This window comes from Zalophus californianus, chromosome 15 (genome assembly GCF_009762305.2).
Source record: "Zalophus californianus isolate mZalCal1 chromosome 15, mZalCal1.pri.v2, whole genome shotgun sequence".
NCBI lineage: Eukaryota > Metazoa > Chordata > Mammalia > Carnivora > Otariidae > Zalophus > Zalophus californianus.
Genome location: NC_045609.1, coordinates 52112685 through 52133093, shown reverse-complemented (window position 1 = coordinate 52133093; position 20409 = coordinate 52112685). Strand labels below are relative to the sequence as shown.

Below are 20409 nucleotides of genomic sequence, written 5' to 3'. Positions count from 1 at the left end.
GCATTTTTGACAAGCTCCCACAGCTGAGCGTTTTACCGATAGCATGAGACCTTTGGCTCTATGACCCAATCAGCATCATGCCACTGCTAATAACTGATCTCCTCTAATCTTGCTGGGGACCATTTGCACCAAAAAGGTCCTAGTAAGTATGCTGTTTTAGATGACAGTAAGCACGTCATGTGCTAATTATGGCCAGTGACACCATAAAATAAAAGTGCATTACTGAATGCTTTCAATTTCTTATAATGATGGTAAGGTGGCATGTCATGGGGCCTTTTTAGCCCTAGACATCACTCCAGAGAATTCCAAACAGATATAGACAAGGGCCATTAGGACCCGGATCCTTTCCTCTCAGACTGTTTACCGATGGGAATACAATGTCCTGAAGCAACACTTCCCCCAAGTGAAGTGTTGATAAGTCTGGTTATCAGCAAGATATTACTGGCAGTGTGATATGCAGGGCATTTACATTTTCCTGATAGGGCTAGTCATGTGAAAGCTGACAGAGAAGGAAAAGGAGCGGCGCTGTGGTGCAATCTCAACACACAGCTGTCCCCTGGCTTCTCGATAAATAGGATGACTTGCATTGCTGAGCGGTGTAGTCACCGCCAAAGGAATGGCCATCTCACATTTCTTCCTGATTCACATATTCACTGGGGTTGCTTGTCAGCCCCTCCCTCGGCTGCTTCCCAGACACTGAGTCTGGACTGAAAATTCACCTGCCTCTGAGTTGGCTGCTTGGTGGGGGCAGGGGTGTTACTTGGGTTCCCAGGTTGGGAGATTACCTCACCCGGCCCTAGCTATATAAGCCGACCAGTGTGGAGGGGCTCCGCAGGGCTGACTCGAGACACTCATTCTACCGGAGAAAACACACAGACAACCAACCTCAGGCCAACATGATGGTGATGAAGGTAGAAGAGTTGGTACGTAAGGCCCGTTATTGTTTTGCCGGGAAAACCGGTTTAGTCTTGATTTTTATTTGAACACTGAAATGTCCTTCTTCAGGCATAATGCGCAGGTACTCTGCTGTCGTATATGGAACATGGTTGGCCTAAGTGATGAAATAAGTGAAATTGGAAAAATGAAGCTGGCCATGATGAATTTTCTCTGTATTTCCTATTTATTATCTTCTCCTTGGGTTTTCTTACTAAAGCGTGGATTCCCATGTAGTTATGAGGATGCCTTAGGGAAGAAGTTCTATGGCAAGAATAGATGTCTGGAAACTTTTACGATTCAAGGCCAAGAGAGTCATCAAAAGTACCTGAAATGGAAGAATTTTAAATAATCATGGAGGGGTTGCAGTTTTCCTAGGCAAAATGTGATGAGGTGGATTAAAGTTCATTTAAACATATCAACCAAACCTCAGCCTTGCTTTACCAAGAGAGGAGGACCGTGGTCTGATGGTAATCCTGGAATACTGCAGCAGCCCATCCCAGCCTGGGATCTGAGAGCACAGTGCGCGGAGGTGGCTGTCATCAAGCAGGGAGGACCAGGGCCCCGCTGCAGCATCCTCTCTGGAGAATGATCCCAGGACAGGCCCAGCTACTACCAACCCTACAATTTTCTTTCCTCCCAGGTCACAGGGAAGAAGAATGGCAGTGGGGAGACTGGGGAGTTCCTCCCTGAGGATTTCAGAGATGGGCAGTATGAAGCTGCTGTTACTTTAGAGAAGCAAGAGGACCTGAAGACACTTCCAGCCCACTCCCTGAGCCTGGGGGAGCAACAGTGGAAAATTGAGAAAGAGCGAGAGGCAGAGGTAAGGACCTTCCATGGAATTCACTAGTGGGGAGTCAGGGATGGGGTAGGAGACAGGGGTGCCAGGCAGGAAGGAGAAAAGAGAGAAACAAAAGAAATGTAACCATTCCAAAGGTGTTTCTTTGCCAAATTCAAACCCATAAAGAGGCAACTTCTATAGGACAGGTTGTAGGAACTAATTCTTTAGCAAGACTATGACCTCTGGATTCTGAATCAATGATTGAATGTTCTATGACTATGTTGTGATTTGAAGACTTGGAAAGAGAAACATGACCAGTGAATTTCTGATGTCATACACCATCTAGTTAGTCCAAAGCAAGAGAGACTTCTTTTTCTCAATAACATGGCTTTGGCTGTGTTCACTATCTGTGTTGACAAATTCCGTGGTGCTGTGTGAATTTTCATTCCTTACTAATCGCAGATAAAACATGCATTAGTTAGTAGTAGTCTCAGGAAAGTCTGCTTCATGAGCCCTGCTTTGTCGGCTGCCTGAAAGAGATTGGCATTGATATTTCAGAGCTTAACGCTTATTGTTGGATTCTTTTGAGTTAAATAAAAAATTCGACAGAAATCCAGGGTTTGTTTATGGAAATGATTACATGATCATCACTTACAGACTACATCCTAACTCCGATGAGTCAAAAGCTGATGCTACAAGCAGGAGAAGTGAAGATGAAGGTAATTAGCTGAAAAAGTAGACCCCCAAATACTTGAATAAGTCACTAAGTCAAAGTCAAAGATGAGTTTGAAAGGGTTTTTGTTTTTTTTTTCACTTTTTTGCTCCACCTGTTCACATACCTATCTCAGACCTTGCAGATTTTGTTTAGACACAACCAGAGTGCCTGTCACCATATTTTGAAATACGGAATTTTTTTTTTTTAGCTCAAGAAGAAAAAACTAGAACAAAGATCAAAGCTTGAAAATTTAGAAGACCTTGAAGTCATCATTCAACTGAAGAAAAGGAAAAAATACAGGAAGACTAAAGTTCCAGCTGTAAAGGAACCTGAACCTGAAATCATTGTAAGGACTGTTTGCTTTGGTAGTATTACATGTCTGGCATTATATTGCCGGGGAATAAATATCTGTGGAGGGTTTGATCGGATGGATATTGGAAAGCTCACGGTAACTCTCACGCTGTTCTTTTGGCTTTAGACAGAACCTGTGGATGTGCCTAGGTTCCTGAAGGCTGCCCTGGAGAATAAACTGCCAGTAGTAGAAAAATTCTTGTCAGACAAGAACAATCCAGATGTCTGTGATGAGGTAAGGCTTCTACAAAGCACTGCAAAATCCAGCTCATTAATTTTGTTTCTTATGTTTAACTTCAGCCTTGCTAACATGGTGCCAAAAAGCAATCCACCTGAAACAGTCTCTCCAGCTGTTGTCCCAGATGCCGCTAGCATATTAGGATAGTGCAGTGGTCCAGAAAAAAGAGGCTGGGTTCGTGCTGTGGATTGCATCATTTTCTGCATTCTCATATCCTTCTGGCTGATTTTTCAGTTTGTCTTTAACTTTTTATATTCTTGGGATAGACTTTTAATAAGGCAGGACTAACAAGTCCCTTTTAGGAAGATACATAATAGCATCATCCCTTTAAAAAAAAAGATTTTATTTATTTGAGACAGAGCGAGAGTAAGCACAAGCAGGGGGAGGGGCTGAGCAGGGAGCCCGACGTGGGGCTCGATCGATCCCAGGACCCCGGGATCATGACCTGAGCTGAAGGGAGACGCTTAACCGACTGTGCCACCCAGGCGCCCCAAGAGCATCATCCTTGATTGGCCTAAACACATCAGCACTACACAGGGACTCTGTGGACTTGAGTTCAAGTGATGGCTCTATCACTACTTGGCTATTTGATTTTAGCAGCTAATTTGCATTTTCTAGACCTCTGTTTCCTTGTCTGTATATAGAGGGCACTGGAGTGAATAATGCCAACAGCTGTTCTAGGCCAAATAGTCTATTAATCCATTCATAGGAAGCCTTCTTACCAGAAACACTAATCTTTTTGTATCCATTCCCCCCTGAACTGAATGGAGAATCATTTCTGAAGGTGAACTAAAAATGAATCCCCCATTCTCTAAAAAAGAATTGAATACTTTTTGATATTCAACCTAGCAATATGTCCCAGGTGGGAGAAAACCGTCTGATCTGCATGGCAAATTCTACACAAACAATGAAGGCACAAAATTCAAGAAAGGGAAATGTCAGCGTTGAGGCAGTTGTGAACTTGAAGTTCACATCCCTCCATATAGACCTCTGAGCACTTAGAAATGTACCTGCAGGAAACTCAAACCTCGGTTGCAGGATCACTGTTCTAGTTCTGCAATTTTAGTAAATTTGACATTTCTAATTCAAAAAGAAGCACTCGAGTTTCTATCAGTGAGGTCATCGGAGTCCTCAGCTTCATACCTGTTAGAAAGGATTTATGCTCATTTTTATATGCATCGCTATCTCTCTCTCTTTTTAAATCTCTCTTCTGACAGTATAAACGGACAGCTCTTCACAGAGCATGCTTAGAAGGACATTTGGCAATTGTGGAGAAGTTAATGGAAGCTGGAGCCCAGATCGAATTCCGTGATATGGTAAATATATTTCTTTGTTTGGAAATGAGCCAAAATAAGTAGACTGTATGAAGCTTGAGAAAGCCTATGATGAAATATGGGGCTGATTGGATTGAAAATTGATCTGAGAGAACTAGGGGAAAGCTCATTTCTCCATACAGAGGGAAGTTAGGAGATGCGGCTAGGTCATGTGGAAAGTATTTTCCATACATACTGAAGAGGAGAGGAGTGTTCCAGGGAAAAGAAGGAAGTGAAAGCCACTGCATGCAATTCAATGTCCTCATCAGAGAGTTGGGTCAGTATCAAGTCAGTAGCATCACTGAGAAGTCATACAGTCAGCCCTTGCCTCTCAGCATCCCTGTCCTTCCATTATCCGTGGCAGTCTGCTCATGGCCCCTTGGCTGCCAGCGATGTGTCAGAATTCTCTAGCTGTGCCCCTGATGTGATAGATGCCATCAGTGAGATCAGGGGCTAAACTGCATGCAGGATGAACTGCATCCATGGAAAGTAGCTGCTATTCAGACCTCAATAATTCAGCTACTGTGACTTCTACAAATACCGGCATAGAGCATATTTTATGGACCGAAGATTGAGCTGGGAAAACGCTTTATTTATTTAAATGCAGCTCAATTTGACTTTATAGCAAAGTGGAAGAGGGATATTTAAAAAGTCCAAAGAATTTGAACAAAATTGAACCCTGAAGATAAACACACAAGAAAGCAATTAAAAAAACCCCAAAGTTTGCATGAAAAGACACTAACATTCATGAATGTGTGATTCAAAAGGCCAGGAATATGCCAGAGTGGGGAAGAGGGCACCTCCTAAGAGGGCAGTGTGTGGTGACCATGAGTGGGGACACTTGAGGGACAGAGGCTGTGCCAGCCCAAATGATGGCAGATAACCAGCAAGAGATGAGGAAAAAAACCACAGGGACACAGGAAGAGGTGACAGATCCAGATTAAAATCTCTTGGAAGGGACTACTTTTATTCTGCCAGAATTTTAAAATGCATTTGTCTAGAACTTCTGAGTATATTTGGCAAAAGTGGCTAAAAGTTCCAGGCAGATGTGGGTTTGAATATCTATTCTGATACTTACTAGCTGTGCTTCCCTGGGCAAGTAACTTGACTATTTTGGAGACATGTTTTTCTCATCTGCCAAAAGAGTACGGTCACACCTACCTCATAATGTTGCTAGGAGGACCAATCCATCGGAAGTGCGTAGCACCTTGTCGGCATGCAGAAATTCTCAATGAATTGTAGTTCTCAGTCACTGTAGTTGTCGTCCAGAGCGGGACAGCCCACTGCTACCGTGGACGCCCTAGCAAGTCTGGTGTTCCCGGGTCTCAGAAACCAAGTACCAACTCCTCTGACCAGATCTTTACATTAAATCATGTCCTTTTACCTTCTGGCATAGCTTGAATCCACAGCCCTCCACTGGGCAAGCCGTGGAGGAAACCTGGATGTCCTAAAATTGCTACTGAATAAAGGAGCAAAAATCAGTGCTCGGGACAAGGTATTTATTTCTCTTCTCCCTTCTCCCCTTCTCTCCCCCTTCCCCACTTTTTCTCCCCCCTCCCCCGCTTCCTCCTCCCCTCCCCCCTCCTCTCCCAAAGCCACCTCACCATTTGGGTCAGCTGGAATCTCATGCTGTGTGGGGCACCATAGTGGCCACTTGTCCCCTCACACATGCCTTGGGGTCTGGGACAGCCTCTGTCGCCGAGCCCTGCAAATCAGTTGCATTCTTCAATTTCCCAGTTGCTCAGCACAGCGCTGCACGTGGCTGTGAGGACCGGGCACTACGAGTGTGCGGAGCATCTCATTGCCTGTGAGGCCGACCTCAATGCCAAAGACCGAGTGAGTCCCTGGGCAAAGTCCCACCTCCCGCAGCTCCAGCCCTCATTTATCTGGAATCACTCCCCAAGCCCGGTACGCTTGTGGGACTCACGTCCTGATCTCAGGTCGCGCTTTAGCCTGTGGTCTCTGCTTCTCTAGGAAGGAGATACCCCTTTGCATGACGCCGTGAGGCTGAACCGTTACAAGATGATCAGACTCCTGATTATGTATGGGGCTGACCTCAACATCAAGAATTGTGTAAGTACCCGAAACAAGCAGCCCCCGCTTGCTGGCTTTCTGATGCACAAAAGCATATCTCCTATACTTGAAAATGCTCCCATAGTGGTAGGATTTCAGGGTTGGGGGCAGTCTTGTGATGCTTTAAATGTCCCTGTCCATTCCCCTAATGACATTGCTAGTCCTTGGCAAGGACTCGGGTCACCTGGTCAGAGATGGGTGGAGGCATCATGACACAATCACCGTGTCCGGTGATTCTTTTAAGATTTGGGTTTGAAAATACGAGATGGTCAAATTGCTCACCTTCGCAAACCCAAGCACAGTCTTCCCCGGCCACCCCTGGCTGAGCCAAGGCCTGGGGTTGTCAGGAATAAAGACAGGCACCATTCCTGAAGGGATAAAATTCCACAGTGGTCAATGGGGCTGAGAGCCAATGAACTGAAATTAATCAATATCAAATCCGAGTAATTCTGAGTAGTCCTCCCCTCCTTACAACAGCAGGATGTGCTACCGCTTTCTTCCAGGGCTAGCCATGATTTTGCCTATATTTTTTGAGATAATTTCTATCCACTCTCCACTTTGGTTTATCTGCATATCCTCAAAATAATTTCCTATATTTAGGCCCTGAAAATGCTCATATAAGTCCCTTCTACAAGTACGTGTTAATTTAGCTTCATCTGCAAGCCAGGGAAGAGAGCCAACTTTTCCTCATGGTCCCAATTCCCAGACAAACATCATCTAATATAAGCTTTAAAAATATCACTGGGAGGAATGGATATAAATTCCCAAAGAAATAATTTGAAAGATTTGGTAGAGAATCACTTTACAAAGAAGGAAAAGAAAACCCCAGTCATCTTCTATTGTAAATAATTTCTTCCCTTTATTGTGTTACTATGAGACTGAGAGGAATATTTTATCATAAAAACCCCCCACAAAACTGTCTTGGTGATAGGAACAAAGGATAGAAGAAATAAATAGAGGCTGCTTGAATGGGAAAGTGTTAATAGTCGGATCCCCTCATCCTTCATATTGGGATTGGTCTTGTCTAATAATTTAATTAGCAGAAAAAGAGTAGATTTAATGAAATCTCCAAAACTGCAGAAAATATGACAATTGCTTTCAGGCAGTGAGACACTACCAGCAGAGAGAAATAGCATATAGATTTGGGGAGACTGTGTAAGTAGCCAGAAAATCAGGAGATAAATTCTAACAGGAGCTGAAGGAATTCATGGAAGAATAGCCCAAAATATACCAATGGGGCTCATGGTTTTGAATTATCAGTTAGATCCCAGCATAAGGGTCCTGGGACTATTAATGTCATTGATCCAATGGCTGGATATTCCCCAGAAGACCACTAAGCCATTGGACACCATCTTGAAGAGGACTGTAAACAATGCATAGTACATTATTCTATTGTTGTCTCAAGCTCTGTCATCATGTGTACCAATGGGTGTTTCTCAAGGAACATGCTACAGAGGTAGGAAGTTCCAAAATGGTTACAGGGCCACTAATTCAAATAAGCACAGGGGCCAGGCAGATCACCTAAATTATGTAAATGGTGGCTGCAGGGCTCTGTGCACGTAGCTTCTAAAGGTGGTGGCTAATCCATTGTTGCTCTGTAAAGCCACAGGTGTCATGCCGGCCAACTCTTCTGATTTTTTCAGAGCGTTCACAAATTCACTTGGGAAATCTCCTAATTTCCAACTGTTGCCAATTAACTCCAATTTTTAAAAAAATCTAAGCTCTGTTTGGGCCCAAACCAAACAGGTCTCTAGGCTGATTTGCATCTCAAAGCCGCCAGGTTGCAGTCTCTGAGTTAAAGACTTCCACATGAATAGGGGTGGAAAAATGTAAGACTTTCCATATTTAAAGACAAGAATTGAGAGGTGACATGGTATTCATTTTTGTAAATGTCTTGAGACCTATGCATAAGGGGAAAAGCGTTTTGGTCTCAAAAATTATTTACACATCATGATGTCCCCTCCAAGAAAAATGAAATTTCCCAGGAGATCCCAGTGTGAAAACTCCACCCCTTGGAGCAGTAATAGTTCTGCACAGCACCTGAGGACTTCAGCCAAGATGTCCATGCCGCTCATTTACCAACAGGTTTTATCAATCAGGAATCATTTTCCAAACTGATAGGAGCTGATTCTTGACCACTCTCTCCCCATGCCTCTTCTGCAGGATACCAGAGATGTAGAGAGGCATTTTTTGAATTTCAAAATGACTTGGAATGCTCTTGCCACTTACTGTCTAGGGACTAGGGATTTTTTTTTTTTTTTTTTTTTACCAATACCTGGGACAGTCCCACAGGGTGGGGAACGAACAAAAACATTGCTAATCTGAAATGCCAAAAGCATTCCTATGAGAAACAGGGGCTGATTTGAATATAAACTGCAAATCACTCATAGTGGAAAGCATAAAACAGTTCAATAACATACACCTATCCATTACCTCATTAAACACACACACACACACACACACACACACACGCACGCACACCACAAGATGTGTAGAATTTATAGATGCCTCCCATCTGGAAGTCAAATTTCCTCATGTATTTTGATTAGGCTGGGAAGACCCCAATGGATCTGGTGCTGCACTGGCAGAATGGAACCAAGGCAATATTCGACAGCCTCAAGGAGAACTCCTACAAAACCTCTCGCATAGCCTCCTTCTAAGGGAAATGGTACCACTTGCATCCCGTTGTTCTTCACTGGCATTTTGAAGGCACGGCCCCAGAGAAGAGCAACCAGTCCTAACATCCAGCTCCTAGCCACCTGTTGTAAAGCTGCACCTAATGAAGTTTTGAGAAAGCACAGGGATATAGGTATAGGAATCTCCCTTAGTGAAACTCACTCTATTTATTTTTATTTATTCCTGTTTATTTATTTATTTATTTACTTCGATGCCACTGGTATTCAGATCCTTCATGGTGACCCATTTGGTGAGCAAAGCTTAATTTGTATATAACACTTCGGAGCCTTCCTGTAGATTTGTCCTCAGACTACGTTAACGAGCAATGCTCTTGGTGCCTCCTCATGTGCACCTCATTGGTGGAAGATATTTCAAGGTGTTTTTAAAGGACACAAGGGTGATGATTACAGCCCCCTTTTCTCCTGAATTTTTAATGCTGACCTTTGGGGCAGTGGGAGGCGTGTAGCGACGGGAGAGGAAACTGTAGAATGAAGGCTTCTGTGAGAAGGACAGTGAAGCCAAGCCGTTGGATGCCTGGGCCTGGTATTTCTTACCAAGTCACATGTTGTACTAAGGTGAAGAGAATGTCATGAGTGTAAGCGGCGTGTCGTGGCAGGTGCGGGCCGCTGGGCCATGCAGAAGTGAATTTGCTGAAAAAAAAAAGATGAAAGTGACTGCAAAGTGTAAATGTGTAAATGTATATTATGTTGTATGTCTATTTTATATTCATAATAAAAGCAAAATTCTAAACCTCTTTCTAAGTGCTTCTATAAGTATGGTGGGAAAGAACCATGTGAATAAGGCCATTTGGATGGGGTTTTTTGTCTTCCAAGTTTTTGGGATTAGAAATGTCCTGTAAAATAGTACCTCTCAGTATTGACCGTGGATGCAGACCACCTGAGGATCTTGCTAAAATGCAGATTCTGATCCCTCCCGTTGCGGGGGTGGGGGGCGGGCTGGGACTCTGCATTTCTGACAAGCTCCCAGGTGATGCAGAGGTGGTGGTTGGTACACCACAAGCACACATTGAGCAGCAAGGCTGGGCAAACCATCATCAGGATAGAGGAGTTCAAGTTCCTCGGGCCCCAGTGGTGGGGAGAAAGAGACCCCTGGTGGACAGAATGATTACTGCAAGTTAAACAAGTGCTCTTTGGGACATTCCCATCAGGGCTAATCTGAGGTTTAACGATTACTGTGGACACCGGCTGTCGGTGTCAAAGGCTGCCCACGAGAAAACACACCTGGGTCAATGATTTCTGACCTCCAAGGGGAGCCATTTTGTTGCCAGGTGCTGGACCAGGTGCTAAGACCTGTGATGAGAAAACCAGATTGTCCCTGCCCTGCCTTCCTGGAACAGATGAATATTAAAGAAATAATCCCAGAAATAAATATATAGTAACGATCTGTGGTAAGTCCAAAGAAGTAAAAAAGCAGAGTGCTGTGAGAGTCTCAGATGCAAAGGCACACCATTTGATGGGGAGGGGCGGGGTGGGGAAATTCTACAAAGACTTCACTGGGGTGGTGACTTTTTTCGGGGGGGGGGGGCAGTCTGAAGGGTGAGCTGGAGCTATTCAAGCACAGCACACAGTTCCGGACGGCAGAGAGGCCATCGGAAAGGGCAAGGTCATGGGAAAAGTCTGGCACTTTAGGAAATGTATGAAGGCCAATGTGAAACACTGGCACTGGGGTCCCCCATCCCGAACACTCACCCCAGATCGAAGAACACACGCGGCCCCTTTGCTGTGTCTCCAACACTGAGAGCATGTGCAGGCCTGGTCCATGAGCAGGTGTTCCGGTCAGCTGCTCACGGACACGTAAGTTGTCAGGATGGTTTGAAATATTTTTGGGCCTTTTGTATCTAGTCTCCTAACCTCCCAAGGGCATCAGGAGCTTCAGTCCCTCCATTGTCTCCCTCCCGCTAGGGTCCTGGCTCTAACCCATCACGTCCTTAGGGCTCAAGGTCCTCCCATCTCTTCCTCTTAAAGCACCCAGGACACAAGTCACATTTCTCTTGCTGGTACTGGTGTGTCCCACAGCATAACGTGGTAGGTTATTATGTGACCAAGTTCTCTATGATGCCTTCCTCAAATCCCCCTCCCCGCAACAGCTGGGAGGGCAGAGAGGAGAGTAAGGGATTAAACCACTTTCGAGTCACCACCAAAGGAGATTTCCACTAGCACAGAGGTGGAGGGCATGAGAGACAACACGGGGTAAGTCCCATCCGAACAAGGCCAACTCGGTCGCCTCTGCTAATGGAGAAAATAAACACTTCAGGCCATGCTTTCGCCTGTCTCACAGGTGGTCAACTTTTAAGCTCGTTGTCTTGCCACCTAAGCCAGCTCTTTGCCCACAATCTGTCTCTCGTCTTGTCTCTTCCTCAGTGAAGAGAATGTCCCATTGACCAACAGACGCCTGGTAGTTGTTCTTGCTTCTCTTTTCCTCCCTCCTTTCTTCTAATCGACCTCCAAGTCTTCTTACCAAGTACCCTCCCTAAGTAGCTCTGCAGTCTGTCCACTTCTCCCACCCCAGGGGCCACCGCCCTAGCTCAGATGGCCATGGCGTCCCCCCCGATTACTGAAATGGCCCTTGCTGGGCTTCCACCTCTGGCTCTCTTCCCACCAGTCAGTTAAGTTGCAGCCAGAGTGATTTTTTTTAAAATGCAAATCTGGTCAAGTCCTTCACCTCTTTAAAATTCTTCAGTGGCTTCCCATTTCCCTCAGAATGAAAACTCCTTAACATTTTTCAAAAATCCTTGAAATCTGACTGCCTTTAACTCTCTATTCTCATCAATTTCTCATCACTTTCCTCACTAAACTATGAATTTCAACTCTGTGGACTTTTCAGTTCCTTAAAAAATCCAGGCACTCAGTTTTCTGTTTTCCTGCACTGTGTCAACTCCCTGGAAAGCTCTTCCTCCCACTCCAAAGCCCTGCACAATTTCTCTTTCCACCCCTTTGGGTTAGCTGCCTTTCTTCCATGAAGCCATCCTTAACCCTTACTTATATTTAGTCCCCCCACCCCCACCCCCCGAAGTGTGTTCCGGTTGTACTTTTAGTCCAGTGGTGTCATACATCTACAATACTGCCTTTACCCACCAAGGGGAAAAAAATCCCTCTCTCCCCTTGAGCAAGTAATACCTGCTCACCAAGTATTAAGCCAATCACAGGAATGAATAAGGAAGGAAGCAACGTCCCCAATAATCATTTCATGGTACTGATTATTTCTGTGCACATTGCATATAGGCACTATACATTTAGTTTTGTTAACTTTGTTTTCAATTGAACAAGTTATTCTAGACATCCTCATAAATGGCACTTATGTTTCAATTTATAATGGAACATTTAGTCCCATTATTGGGCATTTGGGTTTCCATTTTCCAATTATTTTAGACATTGTTGCAATGAATATCCTTACCCACTACCCTTTATACCCAACCAGCTATTTCTGAAGAAACACATCACAGAAGACTCTGTAAGGTTATCAAATTATACCCCTTCTATTATGTTATTGCCTTTCCCCCAAATCATGAGAATTCTCATTTTTAAAATCTTTTATCTTCCAACCTGATCAGCAAAAGATCCACTTTTGGTGTTTTTTCCCCAATTACTAAAAAAAGTTCAGCATCTTCATGTTTACTGAGCATTTTTCTGGATCAATCGTCGTTGCCCAATTTTCCATTATGTCAGGTTCCTTGGAAGCGGCACCTGAAATGAGGATTCTTGTGTTAGTGATTTATTGAGCATGCTCTATAAGGCAATGAGGGAAACAGGACAGGGCAGGAGAAGAAACAGGCGAAGATGTGCTTTCAGGAGAAGCCTCTCCTCAGCCTTTTCCCAGCTCAGGAGCATAAATCATGCCGTGGAAGCCAGATGGCCAGGTGATAATACCCTGCATCAGGCACTGGCCACGGGCCGAACTCAAGGCGGTACATGCGTGTGTGCGTGTGTGTAAAACTTCCCAGGTGATAATACCCTGCATCAGGCACTGGCCACGGGGCGAACTCAAGGCGGTGCCCGCGCGTGTGTTTGTGTGTGTGTGTAAAACTTCCTAGGCATCTTTGGGTAAGGTGACTCCCATCAGCCTGGGCAATGCTCTGGGGAGAGTGAAACCATTAGTACCCAAATCTGAAGCAGCTGGAGGAAGGGTACACCAGGCTGGTCAAAGGGATCTGGTGGACACTAACAGCATTTATCAAATCGCATGTTTCGTTTTGTTATTTAGAAGGGGAGGGCAAAGTGAGGAGAGGAAGAACCTCAAGCAGGGTCCACGCCTGAGTGCGGAGCCTGACGCAGGGCTCGAGCACACCACCTTGAGATCATGACCTGAGCCGAAATCGAGTGGAACGCCCAACTGACTGAGCACCTAAACGCCCCTCAAATTGCATGTTTTTAAAAAACAATTTCTTTTTAAGCTTTTACTAAGGATGCTAAACTCCTCTGCTCTATTGATGCATTACAAATGTACTTTCCTAACAGAACATTATTTTTAAAGAGGCAAATTAATCCAGTTTTCATTTATTCTGGCTTTGATGACCACACTTAGGTTTGTTCCAACCCAGTGTTATTTTAGACAAAAAATTTACCTACCCTTACTCTAGTATTTCACAAACGTTTTTAAAAAATTAATTCTTTAATCCACTTGAATTTAGCGTGCTGTATATTGGGTAGAAGATAAGGATTAGACTTATTTTTTTTCCTAAATGATAGAACAGTAGCTGATACTTAGTAGGTACCTTCTGTAGGACTTGCCCTCCTTTGAACATTCTACAAATACGAATCCACTTAACCCTTGCAATACTGCCATCGGTAGGGAGAAGAGATGAAGAAAGTGAGGCAGAGAGAGATTATCTGATTTGTGCAAGGTCACAGTACTGAGTACCAGCAAGTTCAGATTTTTACATGCAGTCTTTAGTCTTCACACTTACTTGGTTACAGTTAGTTTTAGTTACTAGAGTCCTGTTGTACTCTAGAATATCGGGTGTATAAGTCGCTCCCATTGGTTTTTTTTTTAAAGGATTGTATTTATTTATTTGAGAGAGCAGAGAGAGAGGGCATGAGCAGCAGGGAAGGGGAGAAGGAGAAGCAGACTCCCTGCTGAACAGGGAGCCCTGACGAAGGCTCGATCCCAGGACCCTGAGATCACAATCTGTGCCGAAGGCAGACGTTTAACCGACTGAGCCACTCAGGTGCGCCCCTTCCATTGTTTTTCTATGAAATTTCCTAGCTATTCAAATCCAAACATATCTACAAACAAATATATGCAGATGGTTTTCGATTTTAAGTTATTTGGGGGAGAATTTGATGAACAATGTCTCATCCAAAAAACAGAGTGTCTTCCAATCTTCTTTAATTTCCCTTTAAGAGTTTTCTTCATAGAGGACCTACGTATTTAATTTATATCTTTGTGAATAGTACTTTTTTAAAATGACATTTTATAGCAAATTATTAACCAAACTATTACCTTTTATGTCTTTAGTTTATAACTGACCACCTTGCTGAACTTTCTTTAAGGTGCTGTCATTTTGTTGCAGTGAGTAATGCGTCATGTTCTGACAAAGATAAACATTAGAAGGAAACCCACCTGCCACTCTTCATTGAGGACCAGCCATCATACCCACTTATTCTGAACAACAGGATAAGCACCTGTTCATAAACAGAAAGCAAGCACAACAGCAAATATGTAGCAAACGTGCATATATGGAGGAGGGCCTGTATTTCTAATCTTTTCCCAGTTGCTTTTTTGAAGAGGACAGACACATCTGTAATAATTTTACTTCCTAATATAACGTAAGTCCTCAATATTATATCCGGTGCAAGTGAGGCAAATATACACATAATATAACCAGTTGATTGAAACAGCAGACTAAGGTCGGACATCAAAAAAAGTTTAATTTACGTCCCCTTAAATATTTTGAGTTTAAAATGTATAAATGCACACTCCTGTGCTGATCTATAAAGATCAGCATCTGTTCTTGGGAGTATGGACCCTCTGATGGGACATCTACAGCTGTCTTTGAGTTCTAGTCTCTTTAAAGAAGAAAGAGAACTTAAGACTTGAGTAAAGCAAGCCAAGTGTGGAATTTTTACTGGCTCCCCCACAAATCTTAGTTGTCCTGTTCACACCTACTGTGACAGGTTTTTAATGGCTCATCTTTTTCAAGCCTTTCAAAAGCATGAACTTGGATTTCTCGGGAATTCCTTTTTTGTCCTTCATAGTGCAACAGTTTTCATAACATTTAGTTAACGTATATAACTTTACAATACTAACTACAATGGCATAAACAGACTGGTGAATCAACGCACATTAACTGTTGGTGAATCCAAGTGGGGTGAGGGCAGAAGCAAGCTGGTGCTCAAGCAAGTGGAGGACTCCTGTGTGGGCTCAATGGCCGCGGCATCATTTTACGGAAGGCACGGAGGCGGCTAATCCATCAAATTGCTCAAGTGCAAGTCAGACAAAAATGCTTTTAGAACCATCATGCTCAATACATACAATATATAAATATATATATGGACATACATATGTGTGTGTGTGATATTCTACTTGCGTTTTGCTATGGGTTTTTATCATTTTTAAAACCAGGAGTGGATTTTAAGTTTTATCCAATGTCTTACATCCATTAAAATGATGCTCATTTTTCTCATTTGATTAGTAAGTATGACAATTAAGAAATATGATTCTCTCTCAGAATGGTGTCCTTTTTCTCACTGAAATTATTTTCTTTATATCAACATAACATGAATACAGATATTCGCAAAAAAGGCTACTTCCATTTATTTTAATGATTCTGCTACTTAAAAAAAAATTATTTCCAAAGTTGGTTGAGTACAATGGTTTGATATTTTTAATACTGCTATTAGGAAAATCAATATTAGGTTTTCAGGGACTTCCGCCTCAAAGGAGGGAATTCTATTTCAAGAACATCACGGAGGCAAGAACCAGCAAACAAAGAGGCCATGTGTAATTTTACACGTACTTTCTCTCTCCTTCCACAAGTTTTATAGCAGTTCCTTTCAGAAAGAACTCTGACTTGATGAATACAATGAGAGAGGTTTACAACAAAAACAAATCAACTAAAAGCCAACCCCTTAGTATGTCTTCATAGGCCTCAAAAGAACCCCTTTTTGAAAAGATTAAAAAATAATAAGCCATGTATATCAAGTAAAGCAGAAAAGCATGTATTTTTATTTTTTTAAAGATTTTATTTATTTGTTCATGAGAGACAGAGGGAGAGAGAGAGGGGGAGAGAGAGAGAGAGAGAGAGAGAAGCAGAGGGAGAAGCAGGCTCCCAAAGAGCAGGGAGCCCGATGCGGGGCTCGATCCCAGGACCCTGGGATCATGACCTGAGCCGAAGGCAGACGCTTAACCATATGAGCCACCCAGGTGCCCGAAAAGCATGTATTTTTAAATGAAGAAGAAACATTTTTAAAGAGTCTCCTGAAATATGGAAACATCTTATTCAATTATACCGGCTATTTTATCACTTGACACAAAAAATAAACTCATCTCTGATTTTCTCTTAAAGTATATCTAAATTCATTAAGTGGGCCGTCTTCTTTTTTACTGCTTCACTAGGTTTTGTTACTTTAAAGGCTTGAATATAAAATGTTTTTATAGACTAATGATTTCTAGCTCCGAATGAAAACAGTAAATCATAAAGGTTTGACTTCTATTGTGGCTGACGGACTATCAAAAGGAAGAAGGCAGACACTGGGGATTCTTCTCAGCCCTCACACTTGGCTTTCTTGCAAGCTGGAAGAGAATCATCATCTGCTTCTGATGGCCGAGGTTTCTTCACTGTGGAAATAATTCCAAAAGCAGTTTTTCTAGTTTCTATAAAACAAACAGGGAAACCATAGGCCTTAAATTAAGACATGATTTAAAAAGACGTGGTTGAACAAGTATCACCACGTTACTTTGACTTACACACTAGTACATGATAAAGCCACGATGAACTGCTATGGGTACTGATGTCATTCATTGTTAGTAGCTTTTCCTCCCCAACGTATACCTGTAATCAGCGTATCATTTACATCTAATTCATTCTAAAGGGATTACTCAAGGGTAAAACTGCAGGGCAGGTTCTCTTGAATGGTCTGTCCATGTATCTTATGTAGCCAGGGCCCAAGTCACAGACTTTGGTGCAGCAGATGTCTTATGTATGGTAGAAAGGCAGATGAATCAAGACAGCCCGGTCAACAGTCAACTGTATTGCTTCCACGGTGATGACGTACGTTTACTTCATTTTACAGCATGTACCATATCTGGGTCCCTCGCTAGGTCATCTATGTACCTCTGAAGAATCAATCATATTGTATTATCAACACCCAGCAATGCCTGGTTATCTAACAGGTGTTCCATAAATACTTGCTGAGTGAACGAAGAAAATCAAACTCACACATTTATCGATCTCTCATATACTGGTGACGATGGATAAAGAATGGGAATTATTAGGTGTTAGGTCAGGCTGGCAGCACAGTTCAACTTAAATCTATCCAATTTCAGCTAAAAATGTACTACTGGGCCAGGCATTGTGTCATCTACAGAGGGCACCGAGACGCCTACCACAGAAATAAAAGCACGTTAGGGGCAAATGTAATGGGAATGGAGGCACCCATAAGAAGACACTCCGCCTGGATGAATCAGGAAGGTATCGTAACAAAAGTTAACACTAGGAATACAGGAAAAGGAAAAGAGAGGAGAGGATTCCTTTGCAAGGCACGGAGAGAGAAGTAAGAAGAACCTGGTATGTTTAGGGGACATTAAGCTGGTGTGAAGGAGAAGTGTGAAAAATTTAGGGGGAAACGGGGCCGGAGGGGTAGCTTAAGGGCCATAATGCCATGAAAAGATCCAAATTTAGTCCTTATGAAATAAGGACTGGGGAGGAGAGAGAGAGAGAGAATCAAAAGAACTTTGATAAATATAAATTCAGTTAGGATTTGTTTCAAATAAAAGCAAAATCAATTCTGAAGAGTTACATAAGCATGGCCTTCTCATTTATCAGGATTAATTTACCAAGTCTACTAAATCTTTGCCAGTTATTTAAAGCGTTTTAACTTATCAAAGGGACAAACTTCTCTTAAGGTCATTAAAATGCCAACTTCCTCTGTCCCTTCTCTACAACCTCCTTAAGATTGCTGCTAGTCACTGGTTTCTGGAACCCTGAATGGCCCACCTAATTCTGATTCCCTATAGCGAGCCTTCCCATGTTGAATGGCAGCTACTATGTGTCCTAAGTCTTCCGTTTCCAGGTATCCATTCCAGCACTGCTTTCAACCACTCCACGATAAGGCTTCCAGACTGGTAGTACTCCCGTGCACTGCTGTCCTTCTGGAACGGGGCACTCAGGATGATACACACGCCAGCTGGGACTTCATCAACGCAGAGGGTAATGGTGAGACTCTGAATCCCCTTGCTTCAGATTCTTTTATTTCTTCTAGTGTAACCTGTGGCTGAATTCACAATCTTAGGAACCCACCACACCGCAGTCTAACATTGATGCCAAATGTCAGCTAAAAGCAGGGTAACTGTAATGCATCCTCCAGATGTACTGTTAATTCTGCAGGGACAGCAGCCATAAACCAGGACTGTCACACTAGGGGGAAGGTAATGCCACCTAAAGTCCACAGGCTTCCTTTAGTTCAGCTTCCATAAAAGCCTAGCTTTATACATATCCTCTGTTGACTAGCTGAGTTTTTTGAAGTCAATGTAGAACTTCATCTTTTTCCCATTATATTTTCTTATTAGTTTCCCTTTCTTGTTTTAGTCTATTTTGGAACACCAATTGTTATCCAAAATCTTGATGACTCCTTATGTTCATTTAAAACAGACAAAAATAATGGCAGAACAACCAAAGCATGAACCAACTATTTCCTAATTTCAAGACAATCTTGATAAAGTCCTAATTAATTTGAATATTCCCAGAGCTTACGTGATGGGGTCTAGGCTACCTAATACAATTATCTCAAACTAAAAATGTTGAAAACAGAAGCAAAATCATCTAATTTATGGTAAGTCAATACAGGAATCAGTTCTCCCAAGTGGAGAACAGATCATTAAAATCTAGACACAACACACAAGGCCTCAATAACTCACCTATTCATATGCCAAATAACCTAGTCTACATGTAGCCCTATTCTGAAGTTTAAATTCATCTAGGTGATATCAAGTAAACTGCTTCGTGACCACTACTGCTAGTGCTAAAAATCACAGAGAGAACAAAGATAAAACAGCAGATCCAAAGTGTAAATTTTTTCTTTTCTTTTTTTTAAAAAGGGAAGGAACCGAGACAGTATGTTTTGAAGATTTTATTTATTTGTTTGAGAGCGCAAGTGTGTGCAGGAGAAGCAGAGGGAGAGGGACAAGCTGACTCCGTGCTGAGCACAAAGCCTGACGTGGGGCTCGATCCCACGACCCTGAGATCAAGACCTGAGCCAAAATCAAGAGTTGGACGGACACTTTAACCGACTGAGCCACTCAGGTGCCTCTAAATTTTTTTCTTTTAATAAAACCTCATTTTCATTCTCAGAAGTCTTGGCATATCAAATACTTCTAGTTTAATTTTTATCTGATGAATAAGAAGTTCAGTGGCTTCAAGTAGTGGAATTAAGGTGAAGAGGTAGATATATGTAAATGAAATGTGAGTAAAAAATATATAGTGTGCACACAGTTGAGCACGTAAACAAAAACAAATGAGAAAAAGGATCACGAGTTGTAATAAATGTGAAAAGATACTATTTGAGTTTGTTAGCTGGGTTTTTAAAATGTATTTGTTGTTTTTGTGTTCCGAATAAATGGCTTAGCATCAATTTTTCACATTTCAGTTCTTGCAAACAATGATTTCCGCAGGGGAAGCGTGCCTGTCCGGAGAGGAGGGAGGAAAATGGTAGACAGGGACACACATGCAGAGCTTGGAAGACACGTTCAGCACTCAGTGACGCAGACCATGTTCAGTCCACAGAGTACACAAAGGAAAGCCTGAAGTGAAGGGCAGAGTTAAAACAGGCTGAGCAAAGACGAGCCTGAAGGAGCTCTGCAGAGCACGATGGTAAAAGTAAACCAGGCTCCATTGTCTGATTAAAAAAGCCTGGCTCCTAACATGAGCATTTGGTGTTTTTGTTGGAAGAACTTGCTCACCTCCATGTAGAAGCACTGCTCGGCAGTTGGTGGACACGGCGGCCTTGGCGTCACTTTCGGACAGCCCAAACAGCAGTCCTCTGGAGGGGCCATTAAGGCTTTCAAGCCAGCGTCAGCCACGGACAGGGGACTAACAGAAACCCAACTGCCAACGCCAGCTCCCCTGGCCACACCAAGAGAGACTCAGTCTCCA

General features: G+C 42.9%; 2 protein-coding genes across 6 annotated transcripts in view; one reads left to right on the top strand and one right to left on the bottom strand.

Annotated features, from left to right (window-relative positions):
* Window positions 1-529: 529 nt before the first annotated feature.
* On the top strand, window positions 530-9834 carry ANKRD1 (ankyrin repeat domain 1). 2 transcript variants are annotated; one of them, XM_027596485.1, is made up of 9 exons: window positions 530-923; window positions 1577-1756; window positions 2638-2775; window positions 2908-3015; window positions 4236-4334; window positions 5728-5826; window positions 6069-6167; window positions 6306-6404; window positions 8954-9834. In XM_027596485.1, exons 1-9 carry the CDS (start codon window positions 897-899, stop codon window positions 9062-9064), a joined length of 960 nt encoding a protein of 319 aa, XP_027452286.1. In that variant the 5' UTR covers window positions 530-896; the 3' UTR covers window positions 9065-9834. The 2 variants fall into 2 exon arrangements, with proteins under 2 accessions (XP_027452286.1, XP_027452287.1); XM_027596486.2 differs by lacking the exons at window positions 530-923; window positions 1577-1756 and adding an exon at window positions 2312-2433.
* A 2386-nt stretch (window positions 9835-12220) lies between these two features.
* Window positions 12221-20409, bottom strand: part of RPP30 (ribonuclease P/MRP subunit p30) — a 30283-nt gene continuing 22094 nt past the window's right edge. For 2 of the 4 annotated variants that reach the window (XM_027597131.2, XM_027597134.2), the window contains 2 exons: window positions 20217-20296; window positions 16390-16913 (listed from right to left, as the gene is read on the bottom strand). In XM_027597131.2, the coding sequence (XP_027452932.1) occupies window positions 16804-16913; window positions 20217-20296 (190 nt within the window). In that variant the 3' untranslated portion in view covers window positions 16390-16803. Of the gene's footprint in view, window positions 12785-14660; window positions 14723-16389; window positions 16914-20216; window positions 20297-20409 lie in introns of those variants that run through there. The other 2 variants (XM_027597133.2, XM_027597132.1) reach the window with 2 other exon arrangements.